The 21,087-nt window shown below is 36.2% G+C and overlaps 1 protein-coding gene across 2 annotated transcripts in view; it reads left to right on the plus strand.

The window, feature by feature from the left end:
* SCAMP1 (secretory carrier membrane protein 1) overlaps nt 1–21,087 on the plus strand; it is a 128,692-nt gene that overhangs the window by 98,617 nt on the left and 8,988 nt on the right. For both annotated transcript variants that reach the window (XM_058275227.1, XM_071208680.1), the window contains 2 exons: nt 10,860–10,961; nt 15,093–15,210. In XM_058275227.1, coding sequence (XP_058131210.1) covers nt 10,860–10,961; nt 15,093–15,210 — 220 coding nt within the window. The remainder of the gene's footprint in view (nt 1–10,859; nt 10,962–15,092; nt 15,211–21,087) is intronic.

Raw genomic sequence — 21,087 nt, forward strand, 5'->3', positions numbered from 1 at the left:
TGAAGATATTTTTTTCTATAGTAACTAATAAATACTTGAAATATTTCTCCATTTCAGTTTTTAATTTGGTAAATCAATAGCCATAGCCCACATAAAGAAAATTTTTTGAAGTTCTCAGTAATTTTGAAGAGTATAAAGAAGATTTGATGCCGAAGGCTTAAGAGTTGCTACTCTAATCCTTATCCTCTTCGGGAAGACTGCAGAAAGCTCTATTGCTTTCAGAGACTCTGCCCATCTTTTTAGCGTCAGAATTTGGTACATACCTTGAGGAAAATGTTGGCTTCATGTTAGCACCAGTTTTATGCTTCTTGCTTCTCATCAGTATTTTGTTACATTATGTCTCCAGTTTTGTGCGTGTAGCTCTGTGAAACTTCCAGAAATTCTGTGGTTTTCTGTGTGCACCAGCAGCAGCCCTTTGTAAAGGAAAAACCTTAATTTTCAGCTTTTTGTCCTGCACTCAGAAAAAAGTTGCTGTAGAATGTCAGCTTGCATTTATGTAGTTCCGCTCCTCTCCAGAATCATGGTCCCTCTAATCCTGGTTGCTTTAGAAACTCTTCAATGGATTTAATAATTTTTTTTTAAGCAGGTACTAGAGATTGAACCCGGGACCTTATACAAGGGAAGCAGGCACTTAACGACTGAGCTACACAGGCTCCCCTCTTAAATTGATTTAAATTATTTTTTGTTTTGTGTGTTTTTTGTTTTTGTTTTTCTAACTGATTGCTCTTGGTGGGAATATGGTTTGCCACAAGCATTTCTGGCATATTTGTTGGATTAAAAAGTGGGAGTTATTTATTGTTATCCCAAAACAAACATTTGTGTTGTTTTTTATAATTCTCAACGTAAGAGAATCAGGACCATCGATCTTTTTAGCTTTCAAGACAATTTTCAAAGTTATATTTTTCCCCATTTTTAATTATGAAATATTTGATACATACCAAAGAATATCTGAAACATTAGTTACAAAAGGCATAAAAATGAAGTATCTGTCAACTGTGAACCCACTGCTCAATTTAAGAAATATAACATTGTTAATACTGCTGATGCTCCAGCTTGATCCCATTTCACTGCTCCATGGGTAGCAGTTAGGCTGACTGACATTAGATACTTTTTGCTCATTCTCTTATTATAATTTTAGTTTTATAAGATCTGTATGTGTTTCCAAACCATTATTTTTTTGTTTAGCTTGTAAAAAGTACTTTTTCATGTAATTTTAAATTTTACCAAAGTTATACGTGTTTGCCAAGTATTACTGCTCATTGACAATGCCCTTGATCACTCAGGAAATCCAATTAATAACAAGATGCATATTAGGTTCATGACTGCTAACACAACATCCATTTTGTATCCCATGGATCAAGGAGTTATTTTTGACTTTCAAGTCCTATTATATTAGAAATACATTTCTTAAGGCTATAGTTGTCATGGATACTGATTCTTCTGATGGATCTGGTCAAAGTCGATTGAAAACCTTACAGAAGGGATTCACCATGTTAGATGCCATTAAGAACATTAGTGATTCATGGGAGGAGGTAAAAATGTTAATGTTAACAGGCATTTGGAAGAAGTTGATTCCAACCCTTATGGATGACTTTCAAGGGTTCAAGTAACTGCAGATGTGGCGGAAATAGCAAGGTAACTAGAATTAGAAGTGGAGCCTGAAGATCGCTGGTCTTGTGACAAAACTTGAACGGGTAAGGAGTTGCTTCTTATGAATGAGCCAAGAAGTGGTTTCTTGGGATGGAATCTATTCCTGGTGAAGATGCTGGGAGCATTGTTGAAATGATAACAAAAGATTTCAAATGCTACATAAACTTAGTTGGTAAAGCAGTGGCAGGGTCTGAGAGGATTGATTGAAATTTTGAAAGAAGTTTTACTGTGCATAAAATGCTACAAAACAGCATTGTGTTCTATAGAGAAATCTTTGATGAAAGGAAGAGTCAGTTGATGTGGCAGATTTCATTGTTTTATTTTAAGAAATTGCTACAGCCATCCTAACCTTCAGCAACTACCACTCTGATCAGTCAGCAGCCATCAACTTGGAGGCAAGGCCCTCCTTCCACCAACAAAAAGATTATGACATGCTAAATCCTCAAATGAGGTTAGCGTTTTTAGCAATAAAGTAGTTTTCAATTAAGATATATACATTGTTTTTTTAGACATGGTGCTAACTGCACACTTAGTAAACTGCAGTGCAGTATAAACATAACTTTTATATGTACTGCGGCACCAAAAGTTCATGTGACTTGCTTTATTGCAATTTTTTGCTTTAGTAGTGGTCTAGATCCTAATCCACAATATCTCCAGAAATGACTTTAGGTTCATTTCTATAGGAAGAGACATTTCCCAACCCTTATTTCCAAGACTGTCACCTTTGAAGCACAATAAAACAATGTATGCTTTTAAGTCCTTAATAAATTTTAGACTTCTGGCACATATGCAGCCTCATATTTTGAAATTGTTTTTACAAGAAAATCAGATTGACTTCAAAATATTTTGATATAAAGAACTATAATTTCAGTGACTGCTTTTATAAAACAAGGCAACCTTTATAAAATTTGAATTTGACTGATTCGGCATTTGCAGTAATTTGGACAGATAAGATAGTGGAAGATTTCTGCTTTCTTAATGATAACAGCCTAGATAGTTAACTGCTGTGATACGGAGTTTATGTCTTAGAGAACTTTGAAAAGTTTTAAAATAGTCATTCATAATTAGCATGGTAAATGTACCAATGGAATAAATGTTACTTTGACCTTTTCCACAGACAGAAAAGTTGGTTAAGTAAACATCGTAAACAAAGTCAACCAAGAGAGAAATTTGGCTGCTTAAGAGGAAAAATTGGTAAAATATCTTTCAAATACTTTGATGTGGCCATTAGATCAATTTCATATACTAGCTGTATATCACATAAAAGAGGAAGATGAACCAACTTTAATAGGCCCTCATTTGTATTTGAAAATAATATTTTAGAAATATTTTATTTTGTATTTATGAATAATATTCACGGTACCATAACCATCTCACTGTAAACAGGCAGATTTCAACTTAAAACTACTCAGCTTAAATCAATTTTTAGTGTTTTCCTAATTTCGTTTCTATGTTCTCTTCTTTTTTAAAATGGCAGGGTTTTTTTTTTTTATTTTTTTATAGCACTGCTTGAGTTTTTAAATATTCTGAAATTCTAATTTCTTATCTAGAAGTTGTTACCAGGTACTTTCACATTTTGGACTGTCTCTGAATTTGGAGCTAAATGGAACAGTTTTCTTACCTAACTGAAATAGTTATTGTGAAACTTTTGGACATTATTCTGTGCATGAATGAATCTCTATTTGGAGTATATATTATGTTCATGGAGATATAATAATTTTGACCATCTTGATATTCTGGTTTCTTGGTACACCGATAATAAAGGTAATAACTTGAACAAGCAAAAAGAAAGGTATATTTGCGATTTCATTACCAAAGAGGAACAGAGAAATAGAAATGTTTTAGAAATGTCTTGTCTCAAAATGATAAATTATTTGATTATTAAAAGTGATGTTTATTAACTTAATAAGCCAGGAGAGATGCAGCAGACATGGGGTTTCTATTTGGTATTATTAAAATAACTTTTCTTTGTGTGGATTTTTTTTGTTGGTAATTTTTCTAAGCTATATGTTCATTAATACCAATTTGGTGTATTACTAATAGAACCACTACAAAAGGTAGAATCATTTGATTTAAATCTGACTAATGTAGAAAACATTATTAATGAATGTTTAAAGCTTGCTCTTTTGCAGCTTGGAGAAATAGCAGTTTTAGATCTGGGGCGGGGAAGGTTAAAGATGAGCCTAGATCATCCATTGCTTAAACAAACAAACTCTCAAAAGCCGAAGCTGGAACAACTTGAGTAACAGAATTAATAATTGTTGTTTTTAATTTTACCCTGAAAAATAATATAAATATCCATGAGTTCGTGCTGATAGAAATAAATGATAAACAAATGGAGGAAAAAGGGCAAATCTTCCTTATAGAATTCCAAATAAATATATCTTTATTCTCTCCCCACTAGGGAGTGGAGCTTAATTGTTCTCAACTTGAGTGCAGGTCAGATGAACTTAGTAACTTTTTTTTTTTTTTTTTTGGTACCCGGGGCCAGGGATTAAACCTGGGACTTCATATGTGGGAAGCTGATGCTCAACCACTGTGCCACGTTGGCTTCCCTGAGTTGGTTTTTTGTTTGTTTGTTTTGCTTGTTTTTTGTTCTTGTTTTTTCAGGAGGCACTGAGAACAGAACCAGGGACTTCCCATTTGGGTAATGGGAGTTTAACCACTTGAGTCACATGTGTTCCCAGTAACTTACTTTTAAGGACTATAGTATGGAAAGGAAAAAGTAGTAACTTTCAGTGGAGAAACCTGGTGACACTACTTAGCCAAGCGATCAAGGTTAACATCATCATTGATAAGTCATGGTGATATCCTAACCCTTTATATGATGAGATGAGAAGGACAGTTCCCCTCTTTGATATTCCATTAAAATATCCATAATCCCAGCATAATAAATAGAAAAGATCATATAAACCCAAAATGAGGGACATTCTACAAAATTCCTGAGCAGCCTCTTCAGAAGTTTCAAGAATGTGAAAAAACAAGGAAAGACTGAGAAACTGTTACAAATTATAGAAGACTAAGAGATGCCGCTAAATGCAATGTGTTATTCTCAGTTGGATCCTGGATCAAAAAAAGACATTAATGGAAAAACTAGTAAAATGCAGATGTCTGTAATTTAGTTAATACTGTTGTACCATTGTTAATTTCTTGGTTTTGATAAATATGCCATGGCATGTAAGATGTTAATGTTTGGTGGTGTTGGGTCAAGGGTATACAGGAACTCTCTGTATTATCTTTGTAACTTTTCTCTAAATCTAAAATTATTTCAACATGAAAAGTTAGAAGAAAAATCTACCCTTTCAATTCCTTAGAATTCAGAATAATTTTGTTACCTTGTAGGAATAAGCACTTTGGTTATTAATTAAAAGTTTAGCTTAGGAGTTGTTATTTTTGCTCTTGGTTGGAAACTTTTAAAATATAGAAGTAATGGAACCTTTAACTTTTTGTTTGGTTTAATTTTTTTCTTGTATTATGAGAGAAAATGTATTAAGTATAGCATATTCATTTCTCTAATTGTTAATTCAGTATTTATTGACCGTCTGCCAGTTGCCAGTCATTGTGCTAGATTCTGGCAAAAGAGAGATGGCTCAAGTAGGGGAGGGTCCTTTTCCTTTAAAAACCCATAGTCTAGAAGGGATTACCACTTGTAAATGTAATTAAAATGCAGTGTGAAACATTTAGTGTGACACTATTTTCAAAGGGATCACTGAGGAAAGCGTGATCAGAAGAGGGATGGGGTGGTGGTAAATAGCAAAGCTCCAGGAGAGATAAATGTACATGAGTACATGTTTGTCAGGCAGAAAAGAAGACTGTGGCAGGCATTATGGGCAGTGTAATTAAAAGCATTGGCATTCATGATGGCGAGGATGTTCCTCCAGTTTAGAGGAATTGGGGTAGAGATTGTTGGAACATATGAAGAGATGTATGTGCTATGATAAATAATTTAGTCTTTATCTTATGGTCAGTGGTTCTCAAACGTTAGAAGATACAAGAAAACTTTCTTAAACAATTTTACAATATGATATAAAGGCAGTAGTCTAGAAATAAGAGATTGAGCAGCAGTTTGGATCGGAGAATTGACAGAAGTAGATGTGAATGATAATGGAAGCCAAGGATATAAAAAGTTTTAAAGAAGGATCTTCACTGTCAAATGCTATAAAAAAGTGAAGAGAGACTGAGAGGTTGGGTTTAAAAATTCATGTATTGCCCCTGAGATTGAATTGTCTCTGGAGGAGTGAATCAGGAGAAGCTAGGTTACAGTGGATTTTGGAGGGAAATAGAGGAAATCAGTGATAGACCACTTCTTCAAGACTATTATTTTTGATGGGAAGGAAGGAGATAAAAAAGGTGGAAGGTTTTTTGGGAGACAGGTTAAGGGGTGACTATATTTAGACAAGAAAGATTTGTATGTGTTTTATACACTGACCGGAAGAACCTAATGGGAGAGTTGCAAACAAGTCATAGTAGTGAATAAGTAACAACTAAAGTAAAGTGCTCCAGAAGAACTAGAAGGATGAACCAAAGATCTTGTATATGTTAGTTTTCTTTTTTTTTCTCTTTTTCTCTTTTTATATTTTTGTTTTTCAAAATTTAGTTTTGAAAGGAGAGACGCTGCCTTCTCACAGATAAGAATTAAGGAAGATTGGTAGTATATATGAACTTGGAAAGTCAGTTAGGGAGCAGGAAGTTAATGAGATTTATTCCTATGGCTTGTTTTTCCCTCTGATTAAGGGAACAAAGTCCTTGCTGAGATTAAGTAGACTGAAATATTAAGGAATTTGAAAATTATGTTTTGGGAATAGAATAGTCACTTTGCTGAAAGAAATGGAGGAAACAAAAATCCTGCCAAACTTAAGTCCAACAATATATTAAAAGTCATTATTGTGTCATGATCAAGTGGGGCTTATTCCAGGAACTTGGGGTTGGTTTAGCATATGAAAATTAATCAATGTAATTCATCATATTACAAACTAAAAAAAAAACTTTTTAAATCATCATCTAAATTGATTCAGAAAAATAATTTGACAAAATTCAATACTCTTTCATCATAAAAATACTCAACAAACTTAGAAAGAAGGTTACTACCTCACCTAGATAAAGGGCATCAATGGAAGACATCATACTTAATGGTGAAAGACTGAAAGCTTTCCCCCAAAGATCAGGAGCTGGATAAAGGTGTCGATATGCACCACTTCCATTCCACATTGTCCTGAAATTTCTGACTGCCATAATCAGGCAAGAAAATAAAAGGCATCCAGATTAGAAAAGAAGAAATGAAACTCTTTATTCTGACACCACCTGATTGTCTCTATGGAAAATCCGATGTCATCTTCAGCAAAGCTACTTTAATAAGTGATAGGTTGCAGAATACAAGATCAATATACAAAAATTGTATTTCTATATACTAGCAACAATCAGAAATTAAAAGTACCATCTAGAGAAGTATTGAAATATGTGGAATACTTAGGGATAAATCTGACAAAAGCTGTGAAAGAACTGTGCACTATAAACTACAAAACATTGCTGAGAGTGAAAAAGACCTAAAACTATTAGGTTGATGCAAAAGGAATTGTGATTTTGGGCCTTGAATTTTAAATAATCTTACCTAGGCTCAAACACATTATTATTAATCAAAATAGGAACCTTTACTAGCAACACATTTTAGCCAACGAGAAATAAGTTTGTGACTTCCTGTAGCATAAAAATCCATGCTTCAGAATTCAGCAATCTCTTGGAAAGTATTTTCTACATCCTGCTGATTGTGGAAGTGTTTTCTCTGCAAAAAGTTGTTGAGATGCTTCAAGAAGTGGTAGTCAGTTGGCAAGAGGTCAGGTGAATATGGAGGGTGAGGCAAAACTTTGTAGCCCAATTTGTTCAACTTTTGAAGCATTGGTTGTGCAACTTGTGGTCAGGTGTTGTCGTGGAGAAGAATTGGGCTCTTTCTGTTGATAAATGCCAGCCACAGGCATGGCAGTTTTCAGTGCATCTCATTGGTTTGCTGAGCATACCTCTTAGATGTAATGGTTTCATCAGGACGCAGAAAGCTGTAGTGGATCAGACCAGCAGCAGACCACCAAACAGTGACCATGACTTTTTTTTAAAATTTAAATTTGGCTTTGGGAAGTGGTTTGGAGCATCTTCTTGGTCCAACCACTGAGCTGGTCATCGCCAGTTGTGTAAATTCCACTTTTCACCGCACGTAACAATCCAATCGAGAAATGATTTGTTGTTGCGTAGAATAAGAGATGGCACTTCAAAATTACAATTTAAAAAAAATTTTCAGTCCGTTCATGAGGCACCAACTTACCAAGCATTTTCACCTTTCCAATTTTCTTCAAATGCCAAACGACTATAGAATGGTCGACCTTGAGTTCTTCAGCAACTACTCAGGTAGTTTGTAAGAGGATCAGCTTCCATTATTGCTCTTGATTGGTTGTTGCCTACTTCCAGTGGCTGGCCACTACACTCCTCATCTTCAAGGCTCTTGTCTCCTTTCCAAAACTTCTTGAACCACTACTGCGCTCTATGTTCGCTAGCAGTTCCTGGGCCAAATGTGTTTTTTGTTTGTTTGTTTTTTAATGAAGATTTATTTATTTTATTTATTTCCCCTTCCCTGTCCCAGTTGTCTGTTCTCTGTGTCTATTTGCTGTGTCTTCTTCTTGATCCACTTCTGTTGTTATCAGTGGCATGGGAATCTGTGTTTCTTTTTTTGTTGCGTCATCTTGTTGTGTCAGCTCTCCATGTGGGCGGCACCATTCCTGGACAGGCTGCACTTTCTTTTGCGCTAGGCGGCTCTCCTTACAGGGCATACTCCTTGCGCGTGGGGCTCCCCTACGCGGGGGACACCCCTGCGTGGCAGGGCACTCCTTGCGCGCATCAGCACTGCGCATGGGCCAGCTCCACGTGGGTCAAGGAGGCCCCGGGTTTGAACCGCGGACCTCCCATGTGGTAGATGGACACCCTAACTACTGGGCCAAGTCCGCCGCCCAAATGTGTTGTTGATGTTGCAAGTTGTCTCCACTGCTTTACAACCCATTTTGAACTCAGGAAAATTGTTCGAGTTTGCTGTTTGTCTAGCATAATTTCCTAGTCTAAAATAAACAGCAAGTAATGTCACTAGCAAAAAAACATAAAGCGACAAATGCACTTTAAAATGATGTATAACAGCCACATTTGTTTAAGAATGTATGCCAGTATCAAATGGGAAATTTCAACAAATGCAAAACTGCAGTTACTTTTGCACCAACCTAATAAATGGAGAGCTAAGCATTATTCATAGATCAGAAGACTCAGTATTTTTACAATGTGAATTCTCTCAAAATCGATCTGTAGACTCATTAGACTCCCAGTGGGCTTAATTGTAGAAACTCTGTGATTCTAAATGGAAATGCATGGAAAAGTAAAGGCATAAAATAGCCAAAGCAACTATGAAAAAGAGCAACAAACTTGTGGATTAGTTCTACTATGTTCAAGACTTATTAGGAAGCCCTAATAATCAAAAAAGTGTGGTATTGGCTTAAAGGTAGACAGATAGAACGATGGAATAGAATAGAGTCCAGCAATAAGCCTACCTTTCTGTGGACTCCTCTTTTTTGTTTTTTGTTTTTGTGTGTTTGTTTTTTTTGTTTGTTTGTTTGTTTTTAAAGGAGGTACCTGGGATCGAACCTAGGAACTCATACATGAGAAGCAGGCACTCAACCACTTGAACTACATTCATTCCTCATGGACTACTGATTTTTTAAACAGGTGCAAAGGCAATGCAATGGAGAAGGGACAACCTTTTTAAGAAATGGTTCTGGAACAATTGGATATCCATATGCAAATTAAAAAGGAACTTTGGTCCATATCTCACACTTCTTAAAAATCAATGCAAAAATGATGATAGACTAAATGTAAACTGAAAACTCTAACACGTGTAGAAGAAACAAGAGAAAATCTTTGTTGGCTTTCACAAAGATTTCTTAGATACTATAATAAAATCAAAATCCTTAAAAAGACACATTGATACATTGTAATTAATAAAAAGGCAAAACTTTCCCTCAAAAGTCACTCAAGAGAATTAAAAGACAAGCCACCGATTGGAAGCTAATCTTTGCAAAACATGTATCTGATAAAGGACTTGTAACCAGAATATATAAAGAATCTTCAAAATTCAACAGTAAGGGAAAAAACAACCTGATTAAATAATTAGGAAAAGACTTCTGCAGATCCTCCCCAAAGTCGATGTATGGATGAGAAAAAGTGCTCAAAAAGGTGTTCAACAACATTAGTTATTAGAGAAATGCAAATTAAAAGCACAGTGAAATGCTATTATATACCTATTAGAGTGGCTAAAATGAAAAAGGTTGACCATATCAGTATTAGTGAGTTGTAGAGGAACTCATATACTGCTGGTGGGAATATAAAATGGATCAATCCCCTAGGAAAAGTTTCTTAAAAAGTTAAACATTCACCTCCCAAAATTTCCAGGCATTCCACTTATACATATTTAATATAAGAGAAAAGGAAATATATGCTCATTCAGACTTATATAGGGAGGTTTATATCGGTTTTATTTGTAATAGGAAAAAGTAAAAACAGCCTAAATGTCCATTAGCAGGAGAGTGTAAACAAACCGGTGTTTCCATTCAATGGAAATACTAGTAATGAAAAGGAAAGAACTTCTCAAAATAATTATGCTGAGTGAACCAAGGCAGACCAAAAAATATATATATATATACACACTGTTATGTGTATTTTATGTTTATATAAAAAACTAAAATATGCAAATTATAGTGACAGCTGGAGGATGGGGTGGATGACAAAACTTTTTGGTGTGATATGTTTGATATCTTGATTGGGGGGCAGTTCATGGGTGTAAACATGTCAAAACTATCAGATTGCATATTCTTAATACTTGCTGTTTTTTGGTATATTATACTTCAATAAAGCCATTTAATAAAAAAATTGTCAAGGTGAATTATGGTCTAGTTGGAAATTAAAAGGACAAACTGAAGTTGGAATAATGATAACATCTAATATTTGGATAAAGGATTCACATACTTTACTCTTATGTTATTAATTTAATTCTGTGCCTCAGGTGGTTGCCATTATTTTTTAAGGTTTGTCAATCTGCATGTGACTATAACAGTATTGAGAAAAATAATGTTTTTCCTTTCTGTCTCTCTTCCCTTTTTTCCTCAAAAAAAAAAAAAAAAAAAAAAAAGGAGTGACAGTTCATTCAGATTCTTTGTATTCTTCTTCGTCTACATTTGTCAGTTTGCTGTACATGTACTCCAGGCTGCAGGATTTCATAATTGGGGCAATTGGTAAGTCATTTGCTTTAATTACTCTACTTTTAAGTACTTATCTATTATCTTTATATAATTTTTGGCTTCCTAAAAATAGTTGACACAAAAAAAGCCAGATTAGCAAAAATGAAGAAAAGCAAAATGAAATGGTGAGAAAAGCAATTCAAATATTACCTAAGATAAAACCTTTGGATAAATCAATCTATTGAAGATTATGTTACCATTTTTTAAAACAGCAGATCATATCTATTATTATACAGTTTAAATAAAAGCTGTAGGTAATAGGCACTGAGAAGAAGAATGCAAAGGAAACTGAGGAGTGATTAGACTAAGAAGAGCCTATGATTGTGGGAGAGAAAAGAATTTCCAAGATTTGAAGGAAAGGGAGTTATCTGATATGTGTAAGGGACTATTTTAGTTACACACACAAACACATATTTTCATATCCATGCACTTTTATGTGCCACGTCTTTCAAAGGTAGAAGCACTGCATACGCATACGCTAGTGAGGATTATACAGAAACACCTGTTTCAACAGATCTCATGTAATTTGACAGATTTTTAAAAAGTATTTTGTAATGTATGTATTGATTTATTTTTAAAGATTTGTTTTATTTATTTATTTCTCGCCACCCCCTTGTTGTTTTCCCCTTGCTGTGTCCCTTTGTCTTCCTTGTTTCTTTAGGAGGCACTGGGAGCCGAACCTGGGACCTCTGATGTGGAAGGGAGGTGCCCAATTGCTTGAGCCACCTCTGCTTCCAGTTTTTGTTATGCCTCTCATTATGTTTTTCCTCCACATCTCTTGTTGTGTCATCTTGTTGTGTCAGCTCACCGTGCCTGCCCATTGTGTCAGTTCGCTGTCTTCTTTAGGAGGCACAGGGATCCTCTGCTCCCTCTTGTTGTGTCTCATGTTTTTTTCTTCTTGTGTCTATTGTTGTGTCGGCTTACTGTACCTGCCCGTCGCGCCAGCTTGCTGTTTTCTTTAGGTGGCACTAGGATCTGAACCAGTGACCTCCCATGTGGTAGGCGGAAGCCCAGTTGCCTGAGCCACATCTGCTTCCCAGTTTGACAGATTTTAAAAATTAAACTTTTTATATTGAGGTGATTGTAGACTCTCATGCAGCACATGCAATTGTAAGAAATAATAAAGAGCAGTCCCAGGTTCCCTTTACCCAGTTTCCTCCAGTGGTAACATCTTGTACAACTACAGTAAAGTATCAAAATCAGAATTTTGACATTAATAGTGGCAACATACAGAACATTTCCATTACCACAAAGGATCCCTCATGTTGCCTTTTAACACCCACACTTAATTCCCTTCTTTCTCTACTCTCTCCTTAACTCCTGACAACCTCTAATCTATTCTTCATTTCTGTTGTTTGTTGTTTCAAGAATGTTGTATTAAATGTGTGTAACTTTGGGGTATTTTTCTTCAATCATTCAGCATAATTCTCTGGAAAATGACCCAGATTGTTGTGTATATCAATAGTCCATTCCTTTTTATTACTGAGAAGTGTTCCATGGAATGTATGTACCATAATTTATTTAACCATTCAGCTGTTTAAGGAGATCTTGATTGTATCCAGTTTGGGTCCGTTACAACTTAAGCTGCTGTGAACATTTGGGAACAGGTTTTTGTGTGAGCACAAATTTTCATTTCTCTGTGGTAAATGCCCAAGAATGTAATTGTTGGGTCATAATGGAAATTGCATGTTTAGGTTTTTTTTTTAAGAAACTGACAAACTTTTTCAGAATGGCTATACAATTTTACAATCCTACCAGCAGTGCATGAGAGATCCAGTTTCTTCATATCCTTGTCAGTGTTTGGCATGATCACTATTTTTTTATTTTTTATTTTTAGCCATTCTTCTGGACTGCAGTGCTCTCTCATTGTGGTTTTAATTTGCATCTGCCTAATAACTAATGATGTTGCATAAATCTTCATGTGCTTTTTCCCATTTTATATCCTCATGGTGAAATGGCACTTCAAGTTGTTTATTTTGTAATTGATTTTTTTTCCCCACTGAGTTTTAAGAGTTTTTTAATATGTTCTAGGTGCTAGTCCTTTGTTGGATATGAGGTTGCAAATATTTTCTTCCATAATTCAGCAATTTAAAATGAACATTTAGGAGAAGGAATAATAATTAGGTTGGTGCATATGTAATTGTGGTTTTGCATTGTTGAAATTTGCTGTTTAATATTGGCATATATTCTTAAGTAAATGTGGTTATGTTATACATCATTTTAATGTGCATTTCTTGCTTTATGTGTTTTTGCTAATGACTTATTACTTGCTGTTTACTTTATATTTATTTTAGAGTATGGAAATGTTAGACAAAAAGCAAATTTGAGTGATTTTCTTATTTGAGTTCAAAATTGGTCTTAAAGCAGCAGAGACAACTCACAACATCAACAACGCGTTTGGCCCAGGAACTGCTTAGGAACATACAGTGCCGTTGTGGTTCAAGAAATTTTGCAAAGGAGATGAGAGCCTAGAAGATGAGGAATATAGTGGCTGTCCATCGGAGGTTGACAACCAGCTGAGAGCAGTCATCAAAGCTGATCCTCTTAAACTACATGAGAGGTTGTCAGAGAGCTCAACATCAACCAATCTACGGTCATTTTGGCATTTGAAGCAAATTGGAAAGGTGAAAAAGCTCGGTAAGTTGGTGCCTTGTGAGCTGACCGAAAATTTTAAAAATCATCATTTTGAAGTGCCGTCTTCCCTTATTCTATGCAACAAGGAACCATTTCTTAATTGGATTGTGACCTGTGACAAAAACTGGATTTTATGCAACAACCGGCAATGACCAGCTCAGTGGTTGGAACGAGAAGAAGTTCCAAAGCCAAACTTGACCCAAAAAAAGGTCATGGTCACTGTTTGGTGGTCTCCTGCCAGTCTGATCACTACAGCTTTCTGAGTTCTGACAAAACCATTACATCTTGAGAAGTATGTTGAGCAAATTGATGAGATGAACCAAAAACTGCCATGCCTGCAGCCAGCATTGGTCAACAGAAAGGGTCCATTTCTTCACCACAGTGTCCAACCGCAAGTCACACAACCAGTACTTCAGAAGTTGAACAAATTGGGCTATTGAAGTTTTACCTCATCTGCTATATTCATCTGACCTCTCACCAACTGACTACCACTTCTTAAAGCATCTTGACAACTTTTTGCAGGGAAAACACTTCCACAACCAGCAGAATGCAGAAAATGCTCTCCAAGAATTTGCCGAATCCTGAAGAATGGATTTTTATGCTACAGGAGTAAACAGACTTATTTCTCATTGGCGAAAATGTGTTGATTGTAGTAGTTTCAGGAAACGGATGTGGCTCAACTGATAGAGTGTCTGGCTACTATATGGAGGATCCAGGGTTCGATCCCCAGGGCCTCCTGACCCGTGTAGGAAGTTGGCCCACACTCAGTGTTGCCGTGCACAAGGAATGCCGTGCCGCATAGGGGTGCCCCAGGCACAAGGTTTGCGCCCCGCAAGGAGAGCTGCCCCACGTGAAAAAAGTGTACCCTGCCCAGGAGTGGTGCCACACACATGGAGAGCTGACGCAGCAAGATGATACAACAAAAAAAGAGACGCAGTTTCCCAGTGCCACCTGATAATGCGAGTGGACATAGAAGAATACACAGCATATGGACACAGAGCAGACAACGCAGGGGAAGGGAAGAGAAATAAACAAATCTTTAAAAAAAATGGTTCCTATTTTGATTAATAAAAATGTGTTTGAGCCTAGTTATAATGATTTAAAATTCACGGTCTGAAACTGCAGTTCCTTTTGCACCAACCTAATAACTCATAGGATTAAAAATAATTGCAGCATCATCTGATGGTAAACTCTTCAGACTCTGGAGTTCAACAGTTTGGGTTTGAATTCAGACTATGCTGTTTATTAGCTGTATAACCTTGGACAAGTTACTGAATCTGTGATTCAGTGCTGTCATTTATAAAATAGGGATTAAAAACAGTATCTGTTTTATAGGGTTGTTCTGAAAATTAAGTGAATTAATACATGTTAAGAACTGAAATAGTACCTGGCTCATAGCTAGTACTGAATATTGGTTTATTCTTATGTTATTTTGTAAAGTATGCATTAACTTATTTGCCTAGTTATACTTTTCTTTTTATTGTGTCATAGTGGTTGGATTTCATCCCTTACTGGTCTCAACAAAAATATTCCTGTTGGAATCATGATGATAATCATAGCAGCACTTTTCACAGCATCGGCAGTCATCTCATTAGTTATGTTTAAAAAGGTAAGTGAAAAATTTTATGTCTGTAAATTTTTTAGTGAATCTGATGTTCCAAGTCTTCATTTTCCCATTTTGCTTTTAATTCATCAATTTTGTTATTCTTATGCGAGTTACTTTCTTACAACTAAAAGTTTTATATCAATGCATTTTAGAAAATAGCACATTTTACTTCCTGTAAAAAAAAGAATATTTTAAAAATCTTGTTGTAAGCTGAAGGCTTCTTTTGTGAATCGAACAGTCAACCTCATTTTAAAATTTTCTTTCTTTGAATATGAAGCATGTCAGCCTGATTTAATATAAGTAAAGCTGTACGGTATGTGCATTTTATCCATATTTGATAAAAATATCCAACAGTATAAAGTCAGTAGTTAAAGGCTCAGGCTGGATTATGATGATGAATGCTGTTTTTAGTAACTGCCCAATTATCTTGGCTATACTTCTTATAGAATTCCCATGACTATTTTCATAGCCTTAAAGAAAATCATTACATATGGTGGGAGATAAATCACTCTTTATTTGCCTATTTAAAAGTTTTGTTGTGAGGAGTGGGTATAGCTCAGTGGTTGAGTGCCTCCTTCCCAGGTATGAGGTTCCAGGTTTAATCCCTGGTACCTCCTTAAAAAAATGGTGTGTGTGTGTGTATGTGGTATATAGTGTTGGTATTCTGTTTGTACTCACATATGATATAGAAACCCTGGGGATAACACCTTGTTAATATGATAAAGACTTTTTGGTAGGCATCATTTTTTTAAACATTTTTTTCCTTTTATTTTTTATTGTCAAGGAACTTGAGAATGCATACAGGAATGCATACAAATAACCGTGTCTTATATTTTAGAACACTTAGCACTCTTGAAATACTTTACTTACTCATTTTCATTTTATTCTTTGCAAGATCCTAGGAAGGCTAAGCTATGTTCTTTCTGTCCATATTTTTGCTACTAATTTTTTTCTCTTAAAAGCATTTACCTCTATTGTGAACCAAACACACACATTGTTGAAACTCATATTTCTAAAGTCAGTAAATAAAATAGGTATTTTTCCCTTTTCTTTCTCCTGGGCTTCTGCAGCCTTCTATACTATAGGTGGTCTCTCTTCCTTGAAATAGTATCTTACATTCACCTTTGTACTTGTGTTCTCATTCAGCTACCTTTGAGGCTATTTTTTGTCCAGCTCATAAATTAGTCCTCTTAAACGTGATTAGCTTTCTGCTCTTTGTGTTGTATTATCTTTTTCCTTGGGAATTCCGTTCTCCCCCATTGGTTCAGTTTCTTTTTTACCCAGATGACTATAAATCTTAAAAGTTGGAAGAGATACTACTTTGCATAATCTTTAGTTGCATTGCAGACTGTTTGTCTTCAGCTAATTGGCATCATTGTCTCACAGTCAGCATTTTACACTCATTACATTCTTCTCAAAACTAACTCTTCTTCCAAGTATTCTGAGTCAAGAAACATTTATTAAGACTATATGTATGAGTCCATTTAATGAAATGTCCAGAATATGCAAATCTATAGAGACAAAAAATAGATTTGCGGTTGCTAAAGCCTGGGTATTGGGATGAGGAGTGACTGCTAATTGTTACAGGATTTCTTTTTTTTTTTTTTTTAAGATTTATTTTATTTATTTCTCTCCCCTTCTCCCCCATTCTTTGTTCTCTGTGTCCATTCGCTGTGTGTTCTTCTATGTCCACTTGCATTCTTTTTTTTTTTTTTTAGGGTGGGAAAAAGATTTCTTTTTTTTATTTTTTAAATGTTATATTCAAAAAAATATAAGAGGTCCCCACATAACCCCCACCCCCCTCATCCCGCTCCTCCCACATCAACAACCTCTTTCATCATCATGGGACCTTCATTGCATTTGGTAAATACGTTTTGGAGCACTGCTGCACCACACGGATAATGGTTTACATTGTAGTTTACACTCTCCCCCAGTCCACCCAGTGGGCCATGGCAGGACATACAGTGTCCTGCATCTCTCCTTGCAGTACCACCCAGGACAACTCCAAGTCCTGAAAATGCCCCACATCATTTCTCTTCTTCTCTCTACCCTCAGCAGCTACCGTGGCCACTTTCTCCACATCAATGCTACAATTTATTTAGTTACTAATCACAATAGTTCTATAGTAGAATATCAGTAAGTCCACTCTAATCCATACTCTGTTCTTCCATCCTGTGGCCCCTCGGATGGTTATGTCCATTCCACATCTATATCAAGAGGGGGCTTAGATTCCACATGGATGGTGGATGCAATTCTCCTACTTGCAGTTGTAGGCACTCTTGGCTCCCTGGTGTGGTGGTTGACCTTCTTCACCTCCCTGTTCACTGGCTGGGGTAAGTCTAATAAACCAGAGGGTAGGCTTGCATTCTTTTCATGTGGCACCGGGAAACAGTGTCTCTTTTTTGCTGTGTCATCTTGCTGCATCACCTCTCCTTGTGTGCGGCGCTACTCCTGGGGCGGGCTATGCTTTTTTTGCTTGGGGTGGCTCTCCTTGCGGGGCGCATTCCTTGCATATGGGGCACCCCTATGCAGGGGACACCCTGTGTGGCACAGCACTCCTTGCACATGGCAGCACTGCACGTGGGCCAGCTCACCACACAGGTCAGGAGGCCCTGGGTATTGAACACTTAGATACTCCATATCGTAGGCGGACTCTGTATCAATTGAGCCACAACTGCTTCCCAGGATTTCTTTTGAGGTAATGAAAATGTTCTAAAATTGGATTGCGTAGATAGTATATTCACAACTGTTTGAATACACAAAAAACCATTGAATTGTACATGTTAATAGGGTAATTGATAGGTGAATTGGTATGGGGTGTGAATTACATCTCAGTGAAGCCATTAAAAAATTGAGTACCTACTATAAATAACGTGGCACTAAGCACTAAATAACGTGGCACTAAGCACTTTCTTATGAGATGTTAATGTCACTACTGTGTTTATGTCAATGCTCCCACTACTTTTTTAGTCACTTTCTTTGATACTTTCTTTATTCATATCTTTTCCATCTTCCTTTTCCTTTCTGTTCCCAGTCTCAGCTAAGCTAGAAATTTTTTTTACTGTTTACTCAGCTCCCCCCTTCTTTCAGTCCATTTTATATGCAGTTACTATATTAATCTAAAAACAGCAACAACAACAAAAAGAAAAAACAGAAGGAAACAACAGCACTATGAAGACTTTTGAAGTGTGTTTTGGAGTTGGGGAATGTGATTGTGCCAGTGGTGGGAAGTAGGGCTGGTAGTGACATTTGATGCTCCTGGAGCTAGACTTTCTACTTTAATTAAACCATTCTACTCAGTTTCTTTAAATACATCCTGTACATTCCTTTGACCAGTTTTCATACATCCTATGCTTCTTAACCCCTGAGTTACCTCATATTTTCTGACAGTTGAAGAACTACTAGTACACTTTCAAGGCCCAACTCAGAAACTTTCTCTCACTATCCTATGTCTTTGGGATATAATGTCCTTTATTTTCTTGGAGCACTTACTGCCTGTATTACTTAATATGGGACCTGAGCACAAGCCACTTTATATACACATATATGCACATATTCTAGGTAACAAGCTTGTTAGGCCATTTCAGAGTCAAGATGTCTTTTGGCATTGGAGTTAAGTGAGAAGAGCCGAGCTATGGAACTATACAATTCAAGTTGAAGTTCCACTGCTTTCACTTAAAATTGTGTGAACAGAGCAGGTTTCTGTAACCCCTCAGTGCCTTCATCCATACTCTAAGCTCCATGAGACTGGGAACCTGGACTGTATGTTTTCCTTTTGCAGTTGACTGCATGTACTAGGCACTCAAATTTGTTGAATGAATGAATGAATAAATAATGGGAATAATAACTACATTCATTGGGTTGTTGTGAAAATTAAATGAAATTAGGTATTGTAGGTTTCATTCATTCATTCAACAGTTACTTCAAGCCTGTTATGTGCCATGCACTGTGCTGTGAACGAGTCAAGGAGATCACAGTCTAGTGTGGGGAAAAAAAAACAAATGAACAGGCACTTCAGTCCACTGGTTTAATGGTTCATATATCAGAAAGTAAAGAGAGCACACAGGAGGGATGCCCAACCTGTATTTAGAGGTCTTTTTTTAAAGTAATGACGTCTTAAGTAATACCTCAGCTAAGAGATAATGATGAGTAGGAGTTATCTAGGGAAAGGGATAAGGGGGGCAGGGAGGATACTAGCAGGACTACCCCAGTCATACATACACATTTGCAGGAAATAGCATGGCAAATTCAGAGAATTAAAAGTTGTTCAGAATGGATGAGAAACAAACTTGGGGCATGAGTCACAGTAGGGGGCAATGAGGGGAGTTAGTGATGGAGGGTAGGAGAAAATGAGACTGGACAGGTAAGTGGTAGCTATATCCTTCTGGGTCTTGTAAACTAGGAAACCTTGTTAAGAAGTTTGGGTCCTCACAAAGAGTGGTAGGGAGCCAACAAAAAGTTAGGAGGAGAGTAGCTGAATTGATTGTATTTGAGTTTTAGAAGGATTATTCTGAAATGTATTCAGGATTTGTTGGGCAGGAGTGTGGCACTTGGGAAAACTAAGGCTGGGAGACCAAGGAAGCTGGTTAACAAACTAAGGAACTGTATAAACAGTACACATCTACAGTGTAAAGTAGATGTAAGCAAGAGAAAATAAACAGGTAATTATTGATTCCACTTGGGGATTGGAAGTGGGGGCAAGGGAAGAGTCAAGGATGACATCCAGATTTCTAGATGGTAGGCCATTCAAAAAGAGGAAGAAGAGAAGATTTGAGGGTCAAGATGATTTCAACTTTGAATGGAGAGTTTAAATGCTGGTGGGGCATTAAAGTGTATATACTTAGTAGACTTTTGGATATACAAGTTGGGAGCAAAGGAAAGAGATTTAGGCAAATTTCTAGGTTTGGGAATTACCAACTTCTTGATATAAGTGAATCCCAGAAAAGTGTGTGTGGAGTGAGAAGAGAGTCTAGAGCAGAACATTATCAATATCTAAGAGTCTGTTGTTAGAGAAGAGTGTGGTTAGAGAGAATTTTATGTAGTGATGGTGAAGGGCTTGTGAGGGTTATCTGCACAGATGATTGAGTCATGCTGCTAAAAAGTCAAGTTGCAAGTTAAATAAGGGTGTGGAGGAGGTGTTTGTTCTGCAGCTGCTGTGTACTCTCTACTGTGTATAGTACTCTGAATTCTTGGGCCTGCAGAGTTTATTTTTCTTTTCCATTTTCCAACCACACAGTTTTTCAGGATCTATCCCATGAAAGGAAAAGTTTTAGATCTGTACTCATCATGTGCCAGGCATTCAAAAAACATGACTGCTTCTTAAATAAGAAGTATTGATATGGAATTTATGCAACAAACTCTCCTATTTTGGTTGCCTTTTTTTTTTTTTTTTTACTTTGTAGTTAAACAAGTTACCAGTTACCTCTTTTTATATGGGATCAGTTATATGTAGGTGCTGTATAAATCTCTAAATTTCTCTGGATCTCATATTCTTTATCTGTGAAATGAATTTAAATGAGATGATTTTCTGTATGATTTTATGAAGTACAATAAATGGTGATAATGTAAGCTAAAATAATATTTGAGCCAGCTTTCATATTTGTAATGGCAGTCATTTTTCCTAATATGATAGAAATTAAGATCCAATTAAAAACACCTGATTATTTTTTATTTAAAATTTTTTCCCACACTTGTTCAAAACTGTTCAAAAAAAATTTGGAGAAGGTATGTAGCCATAGTTTATAACCACTAGGGGTCAGGTTCTTCATGAACCGTTAATGCCCTCTAAAAGTTTTCTGTGTACGCTTTTTGTCACTCCAGCCTCAGCTCAACGTGCTCTAGGTACAAATTTATTTTAATTGAAATGAATAAAAATTTGAA

This window comes from Dasypus novemcinctus, chromosome 2 (genome assembly GCF_030445035.2).
Source record: "Dasypus novemcinctus isolate mDasNov1 chromosome 2, mDasNov1.1.hap2, whole genome shotgun sequence".
NCBI classification, from domain to species: Eukaryota; Metazoa; Chordata; class Mammalia; order Cingulata; family Dasypodidae; genus Dasypus; species Dasypus novemcinctus.